The sequence below is a fragment of the Salminus brasiliensis genome, chromosome 12 (assembly GCF_030463535.1).
Source record: "Salminus brasiliensis chromosome 12, fSalBra1.hap2, whole genome shotgun sequence".
Classification (NCBI taxonomy): Eukaryota; Metazoa; Chordata; class Actinopteri; order Characiformes; family Bryconidae; genus Salminus; species Salminus brasiliensis.
This window is the reverse complement of record NC_132889.1, coordinates 9,137,929-9,163,057: the sequence shown is the minus strand read 5'-3', so window position 1 is coordinate 9,163,057 and position 25,129 is coordinate 9,137,929. Positions and strand designations below refer to the sequence as shown.

General features: G+C 41.9%; 5 protein-coding genes across 5 annotated transcripts in view; all 5 read left to right on the top strand.

Moving 5' to 3' along the window:
- The window catches only part of LOC140574154 (uncharacterized), a 36,026-nt gene extending 21,279 nt beyond the window's left edge, over positions 1 to 14,747 (top strand). Inside the window, exon 2 of the mRNA XM_072693885.1 lies at positions 14,330 to 14,747. Within this exon, the coding sequence (XP_072549986.1) occupies positions 14,330 to 14,747 (418 nt within the window). The remainder of the gene's footprint in view (positions 1 to 14,329) is intronic.
- On the top strand, positions 9,011 to 9,322 carry LOC140574408 (histone H4). The gene has a single exon (XM_072694231.1). It carries the CDS (start codon positions 9,011 to 9,013, stop codon positions 9,320 to 9,322), a length of 312 nt encoding a protein of 103 aa, XP_072550332.1.
- On the top strand, positions 10,171 to 10,545 carry LOC140574327 (histone H2B). Its single transcript, XM_072694117.1, has one exon. The coding sequence runs from the start codon at positions 10,171 to 10,173 to the stop codon at positions 10,543 to 10,545; it is 375 nt and encodes a 124-aa protein (XP_072550218.1).
- On the top strand, positions 13,133 to 13,756 carry LOC140573689 (histone H1-like). Its single transcript, XM_072693193.1, has one exon. It carries the CDS (start codon positions 13,133 to 13,135, stop codon positions 13,754 to 13,756), a length of 624 nt encoding a protein of 207 aa, XP_072549294.1.
- A 560-nt stretch (positions 14,748 to 15,307) lies between the features above and the next one.
- LOC140574261 (histone H3) lies at positions 15,308 to 15,727 on the top strand. Its single transcript, XM_072694041.1, has one exon. The coding sequence runs from the start codon at positions 15,317 to 15,319 to the stop codon at positions 15,725 to 15,727; it is 411 nt and encodes a 136-aa protein (XP_072550142.1). The 5' UTR covers positions 15,308 to 15,316.
- The last annotated feature ends 9,402 nt before the right edge of the window (positions 15,728 to 25,129 follow it).

The following is a 25,129-nucleotide window of genomic DNA, read 5'->3' as shown; positions in this document are numbered from 1 at the left end:
TCCATCAGAAGCCTAAGGGGTAGGTCTAGCCAAACTGCTTCCACTCACCCTGACTTCATCATGAGCTCTGCACTTACTTTGCTTACCGCAGTTTCTTTCCATCCTTCTTTCTCTTCCATTAACTGCATCATATGTCTATATGCCTTTGTATAAAGCAACTTTCACTCCCTCTGCGTTTGTCTAATCTGGCAAATATGACAGTTATTAGAAGATGTATAGCGGAAACCTGAGGGATACAAATGGTAAACACGTGTAGCTTCAGTTGGCCTCATTAGGGGCTTTTCCCTTATAGGCAAAATATACCATTCATTATACTCGTGTTTGTTCTTTCTTTCTTCAAATGTCTCTGTGGACACTGTGTCTTTAACTTGTAGTGTATTAGATTACATGGGACTACAACACCCATGATGCCTTACTACAAGTTCTGCCTATTGACACATGTGCCAAGTATTAAGGCTAGTCAAGTGCTGTTTTTAAACATTTTAGCACGGTTGTATTAATTTGCTACAACCTATGCCTTGAACTTCACATTGGTAAAGATCTTTTCTAATGGCCTGTGTCAGTGTTAACAGTGTGGGTACTAACTGGACAAAGGACTGCAAAGGTCATGTCAGTGTTTGTAAACCGCAGTAGAGATTCTGTCCCCATGTAACACAGAAAATTGGTATAGTGTAACTGATTCTCAGTATATTCACTTAGCTTTATTGATCCAAAGCTATAGCTTAGTGATCTTAGTCAGGGTTCAAATGTTTACATCTATTTAGATGTCATGTCATGTTTCTGTGTGTTATTGTATGTTTCATTGTTTGAATCAGCTTACATTAGGTCATTTCAGCCCCTGTAAATGTACAACAAAAAGTAATAAAAAAACCCCAAAAGGAATATATCTGAAAATAAATGTAACTATATCTGAAAATAAATGTAATTTGGACCTGCAGATTCATATTCTGACCACCAGATGGTATCCACACTTCGTTCACGTTCTGTGACTACATAGTCTTAAGGCCTAGCACTGAAACTCCATCAGAAGCCTAAGGGGTAGGTCTAGCCAAACTGCTTCCACTCAACCTGACTTCATCATGAGCTCTACACTTACTTTGCTTACCGCAGTTTCTTTCCATCCTTCTTTCTCTTCCATTAACTGCATCATATGTCTATATGCCTTTGTATAAAGCAACTTTCACTCCCTCTGCGTTTGTCTAATCTGGCAAATATGACAGTTATTAGAAGATGTATAGCGGAAACCTGAGGGATACAAATGGTAAACACGTGTAGCTTCAGTTGGCCTCATTAGGGGCTTTTCCCTTATAGGCAAAATATACCATTCATTATACTCGTGTTTGTTCTTTCTTTCTTCAAATGTCTCTGTGGACACTGTGTCTTTAACTTGTAGTGTATTAGATTACATGGGACTACAACACCCATGATGCCTTACTACAAGTTCTGCCTATTGACACATGTGCCAAGTATTAAGGCTAGTCAAGTGCTGTTTTTAAACATTTTAGCACGGTTGTATTAATTTGCTACAACCTATGCCTTGAACTTCACATTGGTAAAGATCTTTTCTAATGGCCTGTGTCAGTGTTAACAGTGTGGGTACTAACTGGACAAAGGACTGCAAAGGTCATGTCAGTGTTTGTAAACCGCAGTAGAGATTCTGTCCCCATGTAACACAGAAAATTGGTATAGTGTAACTGATTCTCAGTATATTCACTTAGCTTTATTGATCCAAAGCTATAGCTTAGTGATCTTAGTCAGGGTTCAAATGTTTACATCTATTTAGATGTCATGTCATGTTTCTGTGTGTTATTGTATGTTTCATTGTTTGAATCAGCTTACATTAGGTCATTTCAGCCCCTGTAAATGTACAACAAAAAGTAATAAAAAAACCCCAAAAGGAATATATCTGAAAATAAATGTAACTATATCTGAAAATAAATGTAATTTGGACCTGCAGATTCATATTCTGACCACCAGATGGTATCCACACTTCGTTCACGTTCTGTGACTACATAGTCTTAAGGCCTAGCACTGAAACTCCATCAGAAGCCTAAGGGGTAGGTCTAGCCAAACTGCTTCCACTCAACCTGACTTCATCATGAGCTCTACACTTACTTTGCTTACCGCAGTTTCTTTCCATCCTTCTTTCTCTTCCATTAACTGCATCACATGTCTATATGCCTTTGTATAAAGCAACATTCACTCTCTCTGCGTTTGTCTAATCTGGCAAATATGACAGTTATTAGAAGATGTATAGCGGAAACCTGAGGGATACAAATGGTAAACACGTGTAGCTTTAGTTGGCCTCATTAGGGGCTTTTCCCTTATAGGCAAAATATACCATTCATTATACTCGTGTTTGTTCTTTCTTTCTTCAAATGTCTCTGTGGACACTGTGTCTTTAACTTGTAGTGTATTAGATTACATGGGACTACAACACCCATGATGCCTTACTACAAGTTCTGCCTATTGACACATGTGCCAAGTATTAAGGCTAGTCAAGTGCTGTTTTTAAACATTTTAGCACGGTTGTATTAATTTGCTACAACCTATGCCTTGAACTTCACATTGGTAAAGATCTTTTCTAATGGCCTGTGTCAGTGTTAACAGTGTGGGTACTAACTGGACAAAGGACTGCAAAGGTCATGTCAGTGTTTGTAAACCGCAGTAGAGATTCTGTCCCCATGTAACACAGAAAATTGGTATAGTGTAACTGATTCTCAGTATATTCACTTAGCTTTATTGATCCAAAGCTATAGCTTAGTGATCTTAGTCAGGGTTCAAATGTTTACATCTATTTAGATGTCATGTCATGTTTCTGTGTGTTATTGTATGTTTCATTGTTTGAATCAGCTTACATTAGGTCATTTCAGCCCCTGTAAATGTACAACAAAAAGTAATAAAAAACCCCCAAAAGGAATATATCTGAAAATAAATGTAACTTGGACCTGCAGATTCATATTCTGACCACCAGATGGTATCCACACTTCATTCACGTTCTGTGACTACATAGTCTTAAGGCCTAGCACTGAAACTCCATCAGAAGCCTAAGGGGTAGGTCTAGCCAAACTGCTTCCACTCACCCTGACTTCATCATGAGCTCTGCACTTACTTTGCTTACCGCAGTTTCTTTCCATCCTTCTTTCTCTTCCATTAACTGCATCATATGTCTATATGCCTTTGTATAAAGCAACTTTCACTCCCTCTGCGTTTGTCTAATCTGGCAAATATGACAGTTATTAGAAGATGTATAGCGGAAACCTGAGGGATACAAATGGTAAACACGTGTAGCTTCAGTTGGCCTCATTAGGGGCTTTTCCCTTATAGGCAAAATATACCATTCATTATACTCGTGTTTGTTCTTTCTTTCTTCAAATGTCTCTGTGGACACTGTGTCTTTAACTTGTAGTGTATTAGATTACATGGGACTACAACACCCATGATGCCTTACTACAAGTTCTGCCTATTGACACATGTGCCAAGTATTAAGGCTAGTCAAGTGCTGTTTTTAAACATTTTAGCACGGTTGTATTAATTTGCTACAACCTATGCCTTGAACTTCACATTGGTAAAGATCTTTTCTAATGGCCTGTGTCAGTGTTAACAGTGTGGGTACTAACTGGACAAAGGACTGCAAAGGTCATGTCAGTGTTTGTAAACCGCAGTAGAGATTCTGTCCCCATGTAACACAGAAAATTGGTATAGTGTAACTGATTCTCAGTATATTCACTTAGCTTTATTGATCCAAAGCTATAGCTTAGTGATCTTAGTCAGGGTTCAAATGTTTACATCTATTTAGATGTCATGTCATGTTTCTGTGTGTTATTGTATGTTTCATTGTTTGAATCAGCTTACATTAGGTCATTTCAGCCCCTGTAAATGTACAACAAAAAGTAATAAAAAAACCCCAAAAGGAATATATCTGAAAATAAATGTAACTATATCTGAAAATAAATGTAACTTGGACCTGCAGATTCATATTCTGACCACCAGATGGTATCCACACTTCATTCACGTTCTGTGACTACATAGTCTTAAGGCCTAGCACTGAAACTCCATCAGAAGCCTAAGGGGTAGGTCTAGCCAAACTGCTTCCACTCACCCTGACTTCATCATGAGCTCTGCACTTACTTTGCTTACCGCAGTTTCTTTCCATCCTTCTTTCTCTTCCATTAACTGCATCATATGTCTATATGCCTTTGTATAAAGCAACATTCACTCCCTCTGCGTTTGTCTAATCTGGCAAATATGACAGTTATTAGAAGATGTATAGCGGAAACCTGAGGGATACAAATGGTAAACACGTGTAGCTTCAGTTGGCCTCATTAGGGGCTTTTCCCTTATAGGCAAAATATACCATTCATTATACTCGTGTTTGTTCTTTCTTTCTTCAAATGTCTCTGTGGACACTGTGTCTTTAACTTGTAGTGTATTAGATTACATGGGACTACAACACCCATGATGCCTTACTACAAGTTCTGCCTATTGACACATGTGCCAAGTATTAAGGCTAGTCAAGTGCTGTTGTTAAACATTTTAGCACGGTTATATTAATTTGCTACAACCTATGCCTTGAACTTCACATTGGTAAAGATCTTTTCTAATGGCCTGTGTCAGTGTTAACAGTGTGGGTACTAACTGGACAAAGGACTGCAAAGGTCATGTCAGTGTTTGTAAACCGCAGTAGAGATTCTGTCCCCATGTAACACAGAAAATTGGTATAGTGTAACTGATTCTCAGTATATTCACTTAGCTTTATTGATCCAAAGCTATAGCTTAGTGATCTTAGTCAGGGTTCAAATGTTTACATCTATTTAGATGTCATGTCATGTTTCTGTGTGTTATTGTATGTTTCATTGTTTGAATCAGCTTACATTAGGTCATTTCAGCCCCTGTAAATGTACAACAAAAAGTAATAAAAAAACCCCAAAAGGAATATATCTGAAAATAAATGTAACTATATCTGAAAATAAATGTAACTTGGACCTGCAGATTCATATTCTGACCACCAGATGGTATCCACACTTTGTTCACGTTCTGTGACTACATAGTCTTAAGGCCTAGCACTGAAACTCCATCAGAAGCCTAAGGGGTAGGTCTAGCCAAACTGCTTCCACTCACCCTTACTTCATCATGAGCTCTGCACTTACTTTGCTTACCGCAGTTTCTTTCCATCCTTCTTTCTCTTCCATTAACTGCATCATATGTCTATATGCCTTTGTATAAAGCAACTTTCACTCCCTCTGCGTTTGTCTAATCTGGCAAATATGACAGTTATTAGAAGATGTATAGCGGAAACCTGAGGGATACAAATGGTAAACACGTGTAGCTTCAGTTGGCCTCATTAGGGGCTTTTCCCTTATAGGCAAAATATACCATTCATTATACTCGTGTTTGTTCTTTCTTTCTTCAAATGTCTCTGTGGACACTGTGTCTTTAACTTGTAGTGTATTAGATTACATGGGACTACAACACCCATGATGCCTTACTACAAGTTCTGCCTATTGACACATGTGCCAAGTATTAAGGCTAGTCAAGTGCTGTTTTTAAACATTTTAGCACGGTTGTATTAATTTGCTACAACCTATGCCTTGAACTTCACATTGGTAAAGATATTTTCTAATGGCCTGTGTCAGTGTTAACAGTGTGGGTACTAACTGGACAAAGGACTGCAAAGGTCATGTCAGTGTTTGTAAACCGCAGTAGAGATTCTGTCCCCATGTAACACAGAAAATTGGTATAGTGTAACTGATTCTCAGTATATTCACTTAGCTTTATTGATCCAAAGCTATAGCTTAGTGATCTTAGTCAGGGTTCAAATGTTTACATCTATTTAGATGTCATGTCATGTTTCTGTGTGTTATTGTATGTTTCATTGTTTGAATCAGCTTACATTAGGTCATTTCAGCCCCTGTAAATGTACAACAAAAAGTAATAAAAAAAACCCCAAAAGGAATATATCTGAAAATAAATGTAACTATATCTAAAAACTATATCAAATGTAATCTGGACCTGCAGATTCATATTCTGACCACCAGATGGTATCCACACTTCATTCATCATATTTCTAAGGCCTCTGCATAAAGCAACTTTTACCCCCTCTGTGCTTGTCTGCACATATGACTGTTATTCGAATATGTATACCATAAACCTGGGGAATCTAAATGGTAAATATATATAAGTGGGGCGTGTGTGTGTGTGTGTGTGTGTGCTTGCGTGCGTGCGTGCACGCAACTCTCATTTGTAAACATATGGCATGCTTGATGTAAACTTTGAGGGCCTATTCATTCTGACAGATACAAACACAAATACATACCCTGTACTGGTTATATGTGTTTGAGCAATATGTGTTGATAGAGGAAGGATCGTGTTTTATAGATTCAACCATTCAATTGATGTGTGTTTGTTCTTTTTTTATTTAAAAGTCTTTGTGGACACAGTGTCTTTATATTGTAGTGTTAAGATCAATGACTACAATTCCCACGATGAACTACAAGTTCAGCCTATTGACAAATGTGCCATGTATTGGCTCATTTAGAGCTGTGATCTCAGTGTGTGGTTGCATAGTTAGAATAGCGTGATGTAGTGTTTGGACTTACTTGGTTGTATGTGAGACCAAGGCGCATATGTGAACAGCCATCAATATTGAGTCAACAGCTGACCTAGGTATGTGTGGTGTTAAGAGAAATGTTAGCTACTTTTAATGTTCATACATGTCCATGTGAAACGTCGTCCTTTTTTCATTACAGTTTGCGTCGCTTCGTGGAATGGGCGTGTGCTCAGCTCTGTTGTGGTGCCGTTAGTACGATAACGTTAACGTTAAAACTCGATTACTCGAAAACTCCATTGTGCCGAGAGCAATGTTTTACACCCAGTCACAGCAAATCGATGTATAACTGCCGTTGCTGGATCTATGTGTGGAGTTGCACTTGGAGCCAGTTTAGCGATTAGCAGCGTGGCTAACGCAGCTAGCTGGCATAAACAGCAAACACAAACATGGGCCTAATTATGGGGTGCAATTTCCTATTGACCACGGAACAGTACCGCCTGCTGAGTTGTAGTATGAATAAAAAGTACGCAAAGTTAGCGATTAGCATGTTAGCTATCTCGGTTAGCACAAACAATAACACAGGCCAGTGCGTATATAGTTGCCAGATAAATACAAACTCACTCGAGGCAGCCAAGGTTTAGTATGAACGGTGTATATAGCTTTATTTATGTTAACTGTCGTGGTTGACTTGGGTGATTTGTGTCCCAGCTACTCGTGTAACCGAGAGGCTAGCTAGCTAACTTTCACATGAGAATTTCCCCACTGCGGGACTAATAAAGGACTATCTTATCTTAACTTGGAGAGTAGCGCGATGGCTAGGTGGCTGTAATACGATAATACGGACTCGTGTGCAATTGGAACAAGTGAGGGACAAACGGTCGTGCTTAAACCAAGCTACCAGCAGCGTATCTTCTGGGTTTTAGAGCCGGGTGGCGTGTGTAGTTGGCTAATTAGTGTTTGTTCACGAAATATATTTTCCGGAAGTTACCGAAACGACAAATGAATGTAGCTAATTTCGCTCGCAAAAAAACGCCAACAGAAACCTAGTGTGTCCGCGTCTTAACTGAAGTTTGTTTGCCAATTCCCAAACAGCTCACTACTCCCTACAGAGTGCATATAATAATGGCTTCTACACTCACGTAGTGCACTATTTAGGGAGTAGTGGAGTGCCATTGTTTTTGTGTCCCCAACCAATTATAATTTATGGAGATTTGAGGGCATTCTGTGGTTCAGAAAGAAGAGTTGTAGCCTTTGTTGACATGTATTAATAATAATGATATTATCATTGTAATTGCAAATAAACATTTGATCACTGTTTTCTAAAGGTCAAAGGTCACATGGCCCCTATCCACTTCTATTTAGTGAAAAGGAGTCATAGGCTGTGTGTATGAGTATGAGCCTACTTTGAGTCACTGTAAATTCATGTTAAGCTAAGGCCTGGCTGGCTTAAGTCACTGGGATTTATTTATTTATTTATGTATGTATTTATGAATGACTTCATCATTAGACCTAGCTATTTCTGAAGTTATTATGACTCCTAATTATAACTGAACAGCCTAGCTTTCAGACCTGCTTGACTTTACAAAGTTTACAAAGTTGAATCATGAGGAGTTAAAGGATTCACAGTGAAGGAAAGGCATGATCCAGTGTGTGTTGCAATATTATGTAGCAACCGTTGTTTGTTCCTGTTACACCATGGTTAATATATTATGATTGTGATCAGAGCAGTTCAACAGTATAGATGGTTTGGTAACTTTTATCAGTAATTTATAAATAGTTCTGACCAGAGGAGGATGGGTCTCCCTTGTTAGTTTGGCATGCTCACTGGGGGTCTTTGATCCTTCATGTCTTACGTTATTTATTTGTCTCTGTCTTTTACTAATGACTAATTATGTAAAGCACTGTACAAATAAATTTGACTTGACTTCTGAATCTATGGACTCTCCCCCTCGGTGGAGCCTGGATGCCATTGTGTGGCCAGACTGTGAAACTGCAAGCAGTAGAAGGAAGACATGCTGCAAATACATTGGAAAGTGATGCTATTATTGTTTGGCTTATCAGATTGCCCCCCAAGTTGCAATACACCACATGTTACATGAACAACATGACCATCTTATGTGTTAATGAAATCCACATTAAAACTATCTAAATAGAGCACTTTGAATTGTGAACATGTGTACATCCAGAGCGAACTGAAACAAAAGACAATTCAGCTAGTTGACTCTATTTTGTGTGGCTACCCACTCAGTGCCTATATATATGCGATGTTTGAGTGGTCTAGTCACGTAGGTACAGAACACTTGTTTTCCTGTACAGCGTCTAGAAGATGAGACGGAGCTAATATAGTGTGACGTCACTCTTGTTTTCAACTAGGTCCTATAGAGCGGTATAACAGGCGTGCCTCGGGTGCTGCAGCTTCATTGATTCTCTTCTCGTCGACTGGGAAAAGAAGCAGAGAGAATGTCTGGCAGAGGCAAGGGAGGCAAAGGCCTTGGAAAAGGAGGCGCCAAGCGTCATCGTAAAGTGCTTCGCGATAACATCCAGGGTATCACTAAGCCGGCTATTCGTCGTCTGGCTCGTCGTGGTGGCGTCAAGCGTATCTCCGGTCTGATCTACGAGGAGACCCGCGGTGTGCTCAAAGTGTTCCTGGAGAACGTGATCAGGGACGCAGTCACGTACACCGAGCATGCTAAAAGAAAGACCGTCACCGCTATGGATGTGGTGTACGCCCTGAAGCGCCAGGGACGCACTCTATACGGCTTCGGAGGTTAAACGCTCGGCTTAAACAAATCTTAAACACAACGGCTCTTTTAAGAGCCACCCACAGATCCAACAAAAGAGATTGTTTTTCATGTTAGTTTGTTTGTTTTAAATACGGTAGTCAATAAGTGAATGAAAATTTGAAAAAATGAAAATATCTCCAGGACACTTAAGTAGTTAACCTGCATGAGGAATAAAAAGTGATCTAATGATATACTTACTTTTTCCATTTTCCCCCGTGTGCGTTGTTTTAGAATTCAGAACTGTACGTGTTAAAAACCTTATAAACATTGAGCCGTCTGCGTCCCTTATTTGTTTGTTTATTTGCAAATAAGTCAGTGATGATCATGGAACTCCCGGCCGCTCTGTGTTAAGAAGTTAATCTTCAGAAGGAATAAACATTATATTTCTGTGTATAATAAGCTTCAATACACATTATATATGTAAATAGTACATACGTGCATATTGTCTTCCTTTCCCCCCCGTGTGTGTTGATTAAATCAGAACTATACGTTTGAATAAAATCAGAATGTCGCCGTCAACGCCGGTGTGGCAAAAAAATAATTGTACCGTCTGCACAGCGGGTAAAAATGCGCGGGTAGGCGAACAAAGAGAATGCTGCTGAGGGGAGGGGGAGGGGGAGGGGGAGGGGGAAGCGGGTGTAGGGAGGCAAGAGAGAGGGAGGGGGTGGAGAGACGGGAACGGAGGGTTGAGAAGAAGCGAGCATTCAACTGTTGTCCAATGGTCGTTTGACGGCATTCTGGAGGCGGAAACTCGTCTAATTAGAATGTTAGAGTCTAAATAATGTTGGAGCTTGTCACCTCCCCCTCATTCTTCAGTCTTATTCGACGACGAGCAGAATGCCTGAGCCAGCCAAGTCCGCCCCGAAGAAGGGATCTAAGAAAGCCGTGACCAAGACGGCCGGGAAAGGAGGCAAGAAGCGCAGAAAGTCCAGGAAGGAAAGCTATGCTATCTACGTGTATAAGGTGCTGAAGCAGGTCCACCCAGACACTGGTATCTCCTCCAAAGCGATGGGCATCATGAACTCGTTCGTGAACGACATCTTCGAGCGTATCGCCGGTGAGTCTTCTCGTTTGGCTCACTACAACAAGCGTTCTACTATCACCTCCAGGGAGATCCAGACCGCTGTGCGTCTGCTACTTCCCGGTGAGTTGGCCAAGCACGCCGTGTCCGAGGGCACAAAAGCCGTGACCAAGTACACCAGCTCCAAGTAAACAGTGTTCGCGGCATAATCAAAACCCAACGGCTCTTTTAAGAGCCACCCACGTTTTCCACCAAAGAGCAGTTTTTACGCGAGAGAACCAAGTCACAGATGGTAAGCCTTCAATTTACGTCTGTATGTTACTTCCAGAGAGTACAGCCTTTGGTGTAGAAGTAATTGTTTCAATTATATAAGGATGTATGCATATGTAAGTCAATAGATTTATTCTTGTTTGTTGGCATTTAATTGGTGTAGTGTGTACTAGGATTAAGTGGCAGAATAGCAAACTATTATACTGTGCCATACTAACCATATGAAGTGGGCTTGAAATGATCAGCATTACAGGTGTGGAAGAGTGTAGGGTTCATCCATAATATTACACACTTGATCTTGGTAATGAAAGGTGCCTCTTAAAACTAGAGGCTGGTCTGGTGGATGTAATAAGGCCTTATTGGGGGCTGACTTGTTGGGGGGGGGGGGAAGAGGAAAATAAGTGACCTCCACAAGCTTTTTGGTTGGGTTACAAAAGTTGGTCAAAGTCTTTGAGTGAGATATGAGTGAGCAAAAGTAGGTCTAGAGCTAGGCTTTTGATACAGTGGTTGAGAGCAAGGCCGGCTTGAGGAAGGTAGAGTAAGTAAATAATAGGTTTGTAGCTGGGCTTCAGGTTTATGATGAAGGTGGATTGAGTTAAAGTGGCTGTGAGTTGGGCCTTAGCCTAAAGATACAAAGGAAGGTTCAGTAAAATTAAATTTCAACATCAGCCGTCAGCCTTATGATTCAGTGAGGGCAAGCAACAGTAGATGCACACAAGGCCTTGGCCTACTGATAAATGTAAAACTAAGACAGCTTAAAATGGGTCAAATTAAAGTTCTAAAAAAATCTGTTGGGGTAAGAATGAGAATAGGGTTGTTTTGTGTTGAGGTTAGTTGGTATTGTCATTAAAGTGAGGATGCAGTTAATTTGTATTAGGGTTAGAGAGAGTACGTGCTTTTTCATTAAGCATAGAATAAGATTGTTTTTTTATATTAGGGTTATAGTGCAGATTGAGTTATTGTGTTTGGGTTAGACTGAGGTTGGGGTTTTCTTTTATTATTTCTTTTATTAGGGCTAGGAGGAAGATTTTGTTTTAGGGTTAGGAGTATGGAGTTATATTGTATTGGGGCTTTTTGGTTGGGTCACAAAAGGATGAAGTTAGTCCAAGTCTTAGGTCTATGGTGAGTTTTGAGTGAGCAAAAGTAGGTGCTGGTGTATAGGTTGGAAGCAAGGCAAAATGATGAAGGTAAAGTAAGTAAATATGGGTTTGTAGCTGGGCCTCGGGCTTTACCATGAGAAAAGTAGGTCAGTGAAAGTATGTTTAGCGCAGACATGTGGTCAGCCTTATGATTCAGTGACAGCAAGCAACAGTAGATACACAAGGCCATGACCCACTGATGAATGTATAACTAAGTAGAATGGTCATAGCATAATATGGGCTGAGTGAGAGTTTAACAAATTAACTTGAGTTGTGTTACTGGAGGGATGGGATTAATTTGTATTAGGGTAAGAATGAGATTGAGAGTTATTAAGAGTTATTTCATGTTAGGGTTAGAATGAGAATGGATTTGTTTTGTATTAGTGCAAGAATTAGGGAGGGTTTTTTGTATTACGGATAAGAAGGAATTGGGTTATTTCATCTTGGGATTAGAGAGAGGAGGTGTTATTGTAGATGGATTTTATTTTTTATTTTTTTTTAGATTAGGGTTAGAAGGTTGGAACGGTTTTGTTTTAGGGTTAGAAGGAGGAATGTGTTCTTTTGTATCTGTGTAAGAATGAGATTGGGGTTATTTTGTACTATGGTTGGAAGAAGGATGGGGTTATTTCATTTGATGGTTAGAGAGAAGAAGGTGGTGATTTTGTATTAGGGTTAGAATGAGTTTGGGCTTATTTAATATAAGGGTCGGAGAGAGGACTTTATTCTTTTCCATTATGTTTTAAGGTCGATTGTCACGGGGAGAGTCGTTCCGAGTGTGGGAGCCCTGGTGACAAAGACGCATCGACGGTGAGAGTCATACTGCGGGAGTCACAACGCACACATGGCAACACTGTGCTTTACACACCTCTCAAGGGCGCCCCGCACGACGAGCAAAACAACGCACCCATGCATCGGATTCCCAACACGCTCTCACCGAGGCTCTCCTCTATCGCTCCGGACAAGGCTCGCCCAGCTCGCAACACATTTTGACGCCGTTTTCCACCGATTAGCACGTCAAATGCGCCGTCGCCCGTTCCGCACGCCGGCAGCGCGGCACGCTTTGGTGTGCGCCGTGCGAAAAGCGGCGTCGTTTCGCTGCCCTTCCCGCCTTCTCTACACACGATGGAGCCTTTCGGAGACGATAGAGCATTTCCACGATCGCCAGGTTGGGCTTTCGCTCATATTTCGCTCGACAAACGCCGAGAGAAAACACAAGTGCGAGTCTTTCGTTGCGGCACGGCTGCACGGGCGAGTTGAGTCCACAACGTTCTCATGTGACTTTTAAGGGCCGCCCCCCTCGCTGCAGCCGGAGGTTCCACAGAACGCTGCAGCAGTTTGTGCTCACTCCAGCTCTCAGCAAAGCAGAACAATGGCAGAAGTCGCTCCAGCCCCAGCCGCCTCGGCGCCCGCCAAGGCCCCCAAGAAGAAGGCCGCCGCCCGCCCCAAGAAAGCCGGCCCCAGCGTCGGCGAGCTCATCGTCAAGGCCGTCTCTGCGTCCAAGGAGAGGAGCGGCGTGTCTCTCGCCGCCCTGAAGAAAGCCCTGGCTGCCGGCGGCTACGACGTCGAGAAGAACAACTCACGCGTTAAGCTCGCCGTCAAGAGCCTCGTCACCAAGGGCACTCTGGTGCAGACCAAAGGCACCGGCGCGTCGGGCTCTTTCAAGCTTAACAAGAAGCAGACCGAGGCTAAGAAGAAGCCGGCCGCCAAGAAGCCGGCACCTAAAGCTAAGAAGCCGGCCGCCAAGAAACCAGCCGCGGCCAAGAAGCCCAAGAAGGTAGCAGCCAAGAAACCCACTGCGGCTAAGAAATCCCCCAAGAAGGCCAAGAAGCCCGTCGCGGCCGCTAAGAAGGCAGCGAAAAGCCCCAAGAAGGCCAAGAAGCCGGTGCCTCCCAAAAAGGCGACCAAGAGCCCAAAGAAAGCCAAAGCGGTCAAGCCTAAAGCAGCTAAGCCCAAAGCGGCGAAGGCGAAAAAGGCTGCCCCTAAGAAGAAGTAAACAGTCACGCCCTTTAACTTCATGTCTTGTTTCCCTCTACAACGGCTCTTTTAAGAGCCACCCCACAGTTTCATCTCAAACAGCTTTATTTTCCTTGTTACTGCAAAATGAATCAAAAAACAAACAAAAAACGTTAAGCCGGAAGAAGAACAGCAGTAACTATCCCATAAAATAGCTCTATTTACAATAGTGTACATATTTTCGGGTTTGACTTTGCTTTCCTTCTATGATCAGAGTACTTTATGGCCGTACGTGTTTTATTTGAGCGGGAAAGGAAACACTGGGCATGAGTGTGTGTGTGTGTGTGTGTGTGTGTGTGTGTGTGGGGGGGGGGGGGGGGGGGGGTTCTTTCTTTACACCGTTTTCTTTCTTTCTCTCTCTCGCTCTCGCTCAACCAGACACACAGCACGAGAGGAGGAGGGGGTCGGGTTGCAAAGCGAGCAGAGGTGGGAGGACGCTAGAGTCTGACGGCGGATATGCGATTGGCTGTTGGTGTGTCTAGCTTTTAGCCAATAGGAACGCAGGCGTTTTAGCTATATCAACGGCGTCGGTCGCTCGCCGTGTTTATTTCAGCTGCGTTCAACGAACTCGACTGACGCGAATCATGAGTGGAAGGGGTAAAACCGGCGGTAAAGCTAGGGCCAAGGCCAAGACTCGCTCGTCCCGCGCCGGATTGCAGTTCCCTGTTGGCCGTGTGCACAGGCTCCTGCGCAAAGGCAACTATGCTGAGCGAGTCGGCGCCGGCGCTCCCGTCTACTTGGCCGCCGTCCTGGAATATCTCACCGCTGAGATTCTCGAGTTGGCTGGCAACGCCGCCCGCGACAACAAGAAGACCCGTATCATTCCCCGTCACCTGCAGCTGGCTGTTCGTAACGACGAGGAGCTGAACAAACTGCTCGGAGGAGTCACTATCGCCCAGGGTGGTGTGCTTCCCAACATTCAGGCTGTACTGCTGCCCAAGAAGACCGAGAAGACCGTTAAGACTAAGTAAATTGGCGCTCTCAGTTGATTTGTCCATACACAAAGGCTCTTTTAAGAGCCACCCATTTTTTCTTAAAAAAAAGTGCTGTTCCTTAAACACCCACCATATATTCTTAATGTGACTTCCAAGAATGGTAGCTTCATACGGCCGGAGTTATTGATAAACAGGCTGCCCTCTATTTTTCTATTCTCCTCCCGTGTTACTGTAGTACAATTTTTGTAACAATTGCCAATGTGTGATTTGTTTTCATATATTTAACGTACTGAGTCCAACACACATATTATATTTATTTATATATATATATATGTGTGTGTATATATGTGTATTCGCTAAAATATATATTATCTTTTTTCATTTTTTTTTTATGGAGCCCGCCACTATTAGTGGGCTGTATTTTTCGTTTTGAAAAGAAGACGCCCAATAGCGTGTCACCGACGTTTTGCCGGCCGCCCAATGGGTAACGGACACCTTTAGGACGCCCAATGAGCGGCGAGCGGCTCGAACGCTTAAAAGCCATGTGAAGCAAGCAACAGCTTATTCTCTTTCTTTACCCGCTGAGGAGAGCAGAGGTCAACGCGATGGCAAGAACCAAGCAAACAGCCCGTAAATCCACCGGTGGCAAGGCCCCGAGGAAGCAGCTCGCCACCAAGGCTGCCCGCAAGAGCGCCCCCGCCACCGGCGGCGTAAAGAAGCCTCACCGTTACAGGCCCGGCACCGTGGCTCTGCGGGAGATCCGCCGCTATCAGAAGTCGACGGAGCTGCTGATCCGCAAGCTACCCTTCCAGCGGCTAGTGCGTGAGATCGCTCAGGATTTCAAGACCGATCTCCGCTTCCAGAGCTCCGCCGTCATGGCCCTGCAGGAGGCTAGCGAGGCATACTTGGTGGGTCTATTTGAAGATACTAACCTGTGTGCTATCCACGCCAAGAGAGTCACCATCATGCCTAAAGACATCCAGCTGGCCCGCCGTATTCGCGGAGAGCGCGCTTAAACAGAGCGCTTTGACGTTTACCTGAATTACCCAACGGCTCTTTTAAGAGCCACCTACCTGTGTCCGTGAAACAGCAAATGTCCGCCTCACTCTTGTGTTGTCTTTATATACCTTACAGCTATTAGGACGCGCGCATCTCAATTCCGTAAGGCCGAGAGAGCTGCGCAGCGAGACCAACAGTGGCTGTATCGTTGGTTAAGGGCAGCAGCAAAGGCGTTTACGCCGCCCAGGTGAGCACGTATTGGGGAAATGTAGCCATTTGTTTTGGTCAAAACTAATTCTGTCGATGCAGGGCATTTCATATTGTAAGGTACCCTTTTTCCCGTCATTTTTCTATTTGCCGAAATCAGTGGGACCCCCGCCCCCCAAAATCAAAAACGATATCGATATTGAGACACTATTGACAATATTGTTATTTCGTACTACGTTTCACATTAAAATTGCCGTATTTATTAATACATATTTCACTTTTTATTAGTATTTTTTTTTTTAAATACATGTTTACTGGTTGAGACAACATCATCCTAACAGTACAGTTCGAATTTCATTCAACCCCGTAGAAAAAAAATAGCCACTGACACTTCAGTAAAGCAGTACACTTCTATGTAGTGTGTAGAAAGGTTTTGACTTAATGCAAACGGAATTTGTCCATGGATGGAGCGTGGATGTCACCGTGTGTTGAAACTATACTGCAAGCACGGTTTGAGAGCCCTATTTGTGTGTACATACAGTGTGAGTATATACATAAATATTTAGAGCTTGATTTTGGGTACTTAAGTTTCAGACATATGCAAAAATTTTGGAGATGGAGTTACAATGGAGATGATGGCTCCATTGTTTGTGCTTGGTTTTATAAAATCCATAAAACTGAACCAAAATTCACGTTTCCCCTCACCTATTTAATTTGTCTAGAAGTGTAACCCTTCAAGTGTAACCCATAGCGCAAATTACATTTACCCTTCAGAGAAGCCTAGGGAACGATTTATTATTATTATTGTTATTTGTCTTTTTATTTTATATTTGTGCGTTTCGCACAATGAATACCGGGTGAAGTATTTGTCGTGTCTGGGAGGCACCCGGCTATCTAATAGAGAGTAGAATCCTTTGACACTTGGGTAGAGTAGTGCGCTTCTATGTAATTTATAGGAAGGCTTTTGGAATTGTCCTATTACAAAAGACACCGGTGTTTTGGGGCCACGGACACCTGTCATGAATGGAGCGTGGATGCCATCGTGTGGTCAAACTAGGCAAATGCAAACGTTAACAATGTGGATATCTACGTGTATGTATGTGTATATTGCACATTTTACACATGACAGATGGTTGTGAACGCCAGTAAGTCTACAAAGCTATTTATATTTAACTGCACCAGTACATCTAAAAAAGTAAATATACGTCTTGTGGGGTGATTTTCGTTAGGGGTTAGATTTTGTTTGGAACAATATGCTAATGACAAAGTAGGACAGAATGATAGATATTACCTTGATACCTCGTTGATGACCCTTTTAGTCAAACCATTTCTTAAACCGCATAGATACTCATATTATTAGGATGCAAAGTTATGAATGACCCCATAGCTTGTCACTACAAAAAATAAATAAATGAATAGATCACATCCCATTTCGTTTCCAAGGCACATTACTCTGGGAGAAGTTTGACAGGTGCTTCTTTAAATGACTTTGTGGACCAAAAACAGATTCTTTACGTTACATTTTGCAGATTCATATTTTGACCACCAGATGGCAAACACACTCCATTCACTTTCTGCGACTACATCGACTTAAGGCCTAGCACTGAAACCCCATCAGAAGCCTAAGGGGTAGGTCTGGCCAAACTGCTTCCACTCACCCTGACTTCATCATGAGCTCTACACTTACTTTGCTACAGTTATTAGAAGATGTATAGCGGAAACCTGAGGGATACAAATGGTAAACACGTGTAGCTCCAGTTGGCCTCATTAGGGGCTTTTCCCTTATAGGCAAAATATACCATTCATTATACTCGTGTTTGTTCTTTCTTTCTTCAAATGTCTCTGTGGACACTGTGTCTTTAACTTGTAGTGTATTAGATTACATGGGACTACAACACCCATGATGCCTTACTACAAGTTCTGCCTATTGACACATGTGCCAAGTATTAAGGCTAGTCAAGTGCTGTTTTTAAAAATTTTAGCACGGTTGTATTAATTTGCTACAACCTATGCCTTGAACTTCACATTGGTAAAGATATTTTCTAATGGCCTGTGTCAGTGTTAACAGTGTGGGTACTAACTGGACAAAGGACTGCAAAGGTCATGTCAGTGTTTGTAAACCGCAGTAGAGATTCTGTCCCCATGTAACACAGAAAATTGGTATAGTGTAACTGATTCTCAGTATATTCACTTAGCTTTATTGATCCAAAGCTATAGCTTAGTGATCTTAGTCAGGGTTCAAATGTTTACATCTATTTAGATGTCATGTCATGTTTCTGTGTGTTATTGTATGTTTCATTGTTTGAATCAGCTTACATTAGGTCATTTCAGCCCCTGTAAATGTACAACAAAAAGTAATAAAAAAACCCCAAAAGGAATATATCTGAAAATAAATGTAACTATATCTGAAAATAAATGTAACTTGGACCTGCAGATTCATATTCTGACCACCAGATGGTATCCACACTTCATTCACGTTCTGTGACTACATAGTCTTAAGGCCTAGCACTGAAACTCCATCAGAAGCCTAAGGGGTAGGTCTAGCCAAACTGCTTCCACTCACCCTGACTTCATCATGAGCTCTGCACTTACTTTGCTTACCGCAGTTTCTTTCCATCCTTCTTTCTCTTCCATTAACTGCATCATATGTCTATATGCCTTTGTATAAAGCAACTTTCACTCCCTCTGCGTTTGTCTAATCTGGCAAATATGACAGTTATTAGAAGATGTATAGCGGAAACCTGAGGGATACAAATGGTAAACACGTGTAGCTTCAGTTGGCCTCATTAGGGGCTTTTCCCTTATAGGCAAAATATACCATTCATTATACTCGTGTTTGTTCTTTCTTTCTTCAAATGTCTCTGTGGACACTGTGTCTTTAACTTGTAGTGTATTAGATTACATGGGACTACAACACCCATGATGCCTTACTACAAGTTCTGCCTATTGACACATGTGCCAAGTATTAAGGCTAGTCAAGTGCTGTTTTTAAACATTTTAGCACGGTGGTATTAATTTGCTACAACCTATGCCTTGAACTTCACATTGGTAAAGATATTTTCTAATGGCCTGTGTCAGTGTTAACAGTGTGGGTACTAACTGGACAAAGGACTGCAAAGGTCATGTCAGTGTTTGTAAACCGCAGTAGAGATTCTGTCCCCATGTAACACAGAAAATTGGTATAGTGTAACTGATTCTCAGTATATTCACTTAGCTTTATTGATCCAAAGCTATAGCTTAGTGATCTTAGTCAGGGTTCAAATGTTTACATCTATTTAGATGTCATGTCATGTTTCTGTGTGTTATTGTATGTTTCATTGTTTGAATCAGCTTACATTAGGTCATTTCAGCCCCTGTAAATGTACAACAAAAAGTAATAAAAAACCCCCAAAAGGAATATATCTGAAAATAAATGTAACTTGGACCTGCAGATTCATATTCTGACCACCAGATGGTATCCACACTTTGTTCACGTTCTGTGACTACATAGTCTTAAGGCCTAGCACTGAAACTCCATCAGAAGCCTAAGGGGTAGGTCTAGCCAAACTGCTTCCACTCAACCTGACTTCATCATGAGCTCTACACTTACTTTGCTTACCGCAGTTTCTTTCCATCCTTCTTTCTCTTCCATTAACTGCATCACATGTCTATATGCCTTTGTATAAAGCAACATTCACTCTCTCTGCGTTTGTCTAATCTGGCAAATATGACAGTTATTAGAAGATGTATAGCGGAAACCTGAGGGATACAAATGGTAAACACGTGTAGCTTTAGTTGGCCTCATTAGGGGCTTTTCCCTTATAGGCAAAATATACCATTCATTATACTCGTGTTTGTTCTTTCTTTCTTCAAATGTCTCTGTGGACACTGTGTCTTTAACTTGTAGTGTATTAGATTACATGGGACTACAACACCCATGATGCCTTACTACAAGTTCTGCCTATTGACACATGTGCCAAGTATTAAGGCTAGTCAAGTGCTGTTTTTAAACATTTTAGCACGGTTGTATTAATTTGCTACAACCTATGCCTTGAACTTCACATTGGTAAAGATCTTTTCTAATGGCCTGTGTCAGTGTTAACAGTGTGGGTACTAACTGGACAAAGGACTGCAAAGGTCATGTCAGTGTTTGTAAACCGCAGTAGAGATTCTGTCCCCATGTAACACAGAAAATTGGTATAGTGTAACTGATTCTCAGTATATTCACTTAGCTTTATTGATCCAAAGCTATAGCTTAGTGATCTTAGTCAGGGTTCAAATGTTTACATCTATTTAGATGTCATGTCATGTTTCTGTGTGTTATTGTATGTTTCATTGTTTGAATCAGCTTACATTAGGTCATTTCAGCCCCTGTAAATGTACAACAAAAAGTAATAAAAAACCCCCAAAAGGAATATATCTGAAAATAAATGTAACTATATCTGAAAATAAATGTAACTTGGACCTGCAGATTCATATTCTGACCACCAGATGGTATCCACACTTCGTTCACGTTCTGAGACTACATAGTCTTAAGGCCTAGCACTGAAACTCCATCAGAAGCCTAAGGGGTAGGTCTAGCCAAACTGCTTCCACTCAACCTGACTTCATCATGAGCTCTACACTTACTTTGCTTACCGCAGTTTCTTTCCATCCTTCTTTCTCTTCCATTAACTGCATCACATGTCTATATGCCTTTGTATAAAGCAACATTCACTCTCTCTGCGTTTGTCTAATCTGGCAAATATGACAGTTATTAGAAGATGTATAGCGGAAACATGAGGGATACAAATGGTAAACACGTGTAGCTTTAGTTGGCCTCATTAGGGGCTTTTCCCTTATAGGCAAAATATACCATTCATTATACTCGTGTTTGTTCTTTCTTTCTTCAAATGTCTCTGTGGACACTGTGTCTTTAACTTGTAGTGTATTAGATTACATGGGACTACAACACCCATGATGCCTTACTACAAGTTCTGCCTATTGACACATGTGCCAAGTATTAAGGCTAGTCAAGTGCTGTTTTTAAACATTTTAGCACGGTTGTATTAATTTGCTACAACCTATGCCTTGAACTTCACATTGGTAAAGATCTTTTCTAATGGCCTGTGTCAGTGTTAACAGTGTGGGTACTAACTGGACAAAGGACTGCAAAGGTCATGTCAGTGTTTGTAAACCGCAGTAGAGATTCTGTCCCCATGTAACACAGAAAATTGGTATAGTGTAACTGATTCTCAGTATATTCACTTAGCTTTATTGATCCAAAGCTATAGCTTAGTGATCTTAGTCAGGGTTCAAATGTTTACATCTATTTAGATGTCATGTCATGTTTCTGTGTGTTATTGTATGTTTCATTGTTTGAATCAGCTTACATTAGGTCATTTCAGCCCCTGTAAATGTACAACAAAAAGTAATAAAAAACCCCCAAAAGGAATATATCTGAAAATAAATGTAACTATATCTGAAAATAAATGTAACTTGGACCTGCAGATTCATATTCTGACCACCAGATGGTATCCACACTTCGTTCACGTTCTGAGACTACATAGTCTTAAGGCCTAGCACTGAAACTCCATCAGAAGCCTAAGGGGTAGGTCTAGCCAAACTGCTTCCACTCAACCTGACTTCATCATGAGCTCTACACTTACTTTGCTTACCGCAGTTTCTTTCCATCCTTCTTTCTCTTCCATTAACTGCATCACATGTCTATATGCCTTTGTATAAAGCAACATTCACTCTCTCTGCGTTTGTCTAATCTGGCAAATATGACAGTTATTAGAAGATGTATAGCGGAAACATGAGGGATACAAATGGTAAACACGTGTAGCTTTAGTTGGCCTCATTAGGGGCTTTTCCCTTATAGGCAAAATATACCATTCATTATACTCGTGTTTGTTCTTTCTTTCTTCAAATGTCTCTGTGGACACTGTGTCTTTAACTTGTAGTGTATTAGATTACATGGGACTACAACACCCATGATGCCTTACTACAAGTTCTGCCTATTGACACATGTGCCAAGTATTAAGGCTAGTCAAGTGCTGTTTTTAAACATTTTAGCACGGTTGTATTAATTTGCTACAACCTATGCCTTGAACTTCACATTGGTAAAGATCTTTTCTAATGGCCTGTGTCAGTGTTAACAGTGTGGGTACTAACTGGACAAAGGACTGCAAAGGTCATGTCAGTGTTTGTAAACCGCAGTAGAGATTCTGTCCCCATGTAACACAGAAAATTGGTATAGTGTAACTGATTCTCAGTATATTCACTTAGCTTTATTGATCCAAAGCTATAGCTTAGTGATCTTAGTCAGGGTTCAAATGTTTACATCTATTTAGATGTCATGTCATGTTTCTGTGTGTTATTGTATGTTTCATTGTTTGAATCAGCTTACATTAGGTCATTTCAGCCCCTGTAAATGTACAACAAAAAGTAATAAAAAACCCCCAAAAGGAATATATCTGAAAATAAATGTAACTTGGACCTGCAGATTCATATTCTGACCACCAGATGGTATCCACACTTCATTCACGTTCTGTGACTACATAGTCTTAAGGCCTAGCACTGAAACTCCATCAGAAGCCTAAGGGGTAGGTCTAGCCAAACTGCTTCCACTCACCCTGACTTCATCATGAGCTCTGCACTTACTTTGCTTACCGCAGTTTCTTTCCATCCTTCTTTCTCTTCCATTAACTGCATCATATGTCTATATGCCTTTGTATAAAGCAACTTTCACTCCCTCTGCGTTTGTCTAATCTGGCAAATATGACAGTTATTAGAAGATGTATAGCGGAAACCTGAGGGATACAAATGGTAAACACGTGTAGCTTCAGTTGGCCTCATTAGGGGCTTTTCCCTTATAGGCAAAATATACCATTCATTATACTCGTGTTTGTTCTTTCTTTCTTCAAATGTCTCTGTGGACACTGTGTCTTTAACTTGTAGTGTATTAGATTACATGGGACTACAACACCCATGATGCCTTACTACAAGTTCTGCCTATTGACACATGTGCCAAGTATTAAGGCTAGTCAAGTGCTGTTTTTAAACATTTTAGCACGGTGGTATTAATTTGCTACAACCTATGCCTTGAACTTCACATTGGTAAAGATATTTTCTAATGGCCTGTGTCAGTGTTAACAGTGTGGGTACTAACTGGACAAAGGACTGCAAAGGTCATGTCAGTGTTTGTAAACCGCAGTAGAGATTCTGTCCCCAAGCTCTAGACAGCTTGGACATCGGCAACTACAGACCTATCTCTCTTCTCTCTTTCCTCTCAAAGATTCTCGAACGTTCCGTCTACAACCAACTGTCTCTCTTTCTCACTCTGAACAATCTTCAGGACCCCCACCAGTCTGGCTTCAAAGCTGCACACTCTACTGAAACTGCTCTCATTGCAGTTACAGAGAAGCTCCATGCAGCTAAAGCTGCCAGACTGTCCTCGGTTCTGATCCTTCTTGACCTCTCCGCAGCTTTTGACACAGTGGACCACAAGATCCTCCTGTCTATCCTTGCCGGTCTTGGAATTACCGGCTCTGCATGGCAATGGTTCGCATCATACCTGCAGGGACGCTCATACCAGGTAACGTGGCAGGGCGACACGTCCGCTCCTTGTAGTCTCTCCACTGGCGTTCCACAAGGCTCAGTTCTTGGTCCTCTTCTTTTCTCACTATACACTCACTCTCTTGGTAAAGTGATATCCTCCCATGGATTCTCTTACCACTGTTACGCCGACGACACTCAACTCATGCTCTCTTTCCCACCGTCTGACACACAGGTTTCTGCCCGTATCTCAGCATGCCTCGCCGACGTCTCGTCTTGGATGGCGGCTCACCACCTCAAACTGAACCCCAGCAAGACGGAGTTGCTGTACATCCCGGGAACTGCTGGACCAAGAAACGATCTTGCCATCACCTTCGAGAACTCACTGGTCACTCCCTCTACTGAAGCCCGCAGCCTTGGTGTAGTGATGGATGATCAGTTATCGTTCTCAAGTCATGTTGCAAACGTAACTCGGTCCTGCAGATTTCTTCTGTACAACATCCGGAGAATTCGACCCTTCCTCTCTAGAGAGGCCACCCAGGTGCTTGTTCAGTCTCTCGTCACTTCCAGACTTGACTACTGCAACTCTCTTCTGGCTGGTCTCCCTCTGCGCACCATCAGGCCCCTGCAACTCATCCAGAATGCAGCGGCACGGGTCGTCTTCAATGTCCCAAAATTTAGCCATGTCACTCCACTGCTGCGTTCTCTCCACTGGCTTCCTGTAGCTGCCCGCATCAGATTTAAAACCCTGACGCTGGCCTACAAAGCCAAGAACGGACCAGCCCCTCCGTATCTGATGGCAATGGTCAAAAGCCAATCCGCACCAAGAGCCCTTCGAGCTTCAAGTACGGCTCGGCTCGACCCACCATCCCTCAAAATCCGCGGAAGACAAGCGTCCAGGCTTTTTTCTGTCCTGGCACCAAAGTGGTGGAACGAGCTGCCCCTGGATGTCCGAACGGCCGAGTCGCTCGCTGTCTTCAAACGCAGACTGAAGACCCACCTCTTCAGAGAGTACTTGGACGAATAGTTCTATGGTCGCCTTATTGTATTGTGTTTAGTAATGTCTAAGCTTGGAGGTATCTTTTGTATTAGTCTATTCTAACTAGCTGAGGTTTTCTTGGGTAAATAGCAAAGCACTTTGTAAGTCGCTCTGGATAAGAGCGTCTGCTAAATGCCGTAAATGTAAATGTAAATGTAACACAGAAAATTGGTATAGTGTAACTGATTCTCAGTATATTCACTTAGCTTTATTGATCCAAAGCTATAGCTTAGTGATCTTAGTCAGGGTTCAAATGTTTACATCTATTTAGATGTCATGTCATGTTTCTGTGTGTTATTGTATGTTTCATTGTTTGAATCAGCTTACATTAGGTCATTTCAGCCCCTGTAAATGTACAACAAAAAGTAATAAAAAAACCCCAAAAGGAATATATCTGAAAATAAATGTAACTATATCTGAAAATAAATGTAACTTGGACCTGCAGATTCATATTCTGACCACCAGATGGTATCCACACTTTGTTCACGTTCTGTGACTACATAGTCTTAAGGCCTAGCACTGAAACTCCATCAGAAGCCTAAGGGGTAGGTCTAGCCAAACTGCTTCCACTCACCCTGACTTCATCATGAGCTCTGCACTTACTTTGCTTACCGCAGTTTCTTTCCATCCTTCTTTCTCTTCCATTAACTGCATC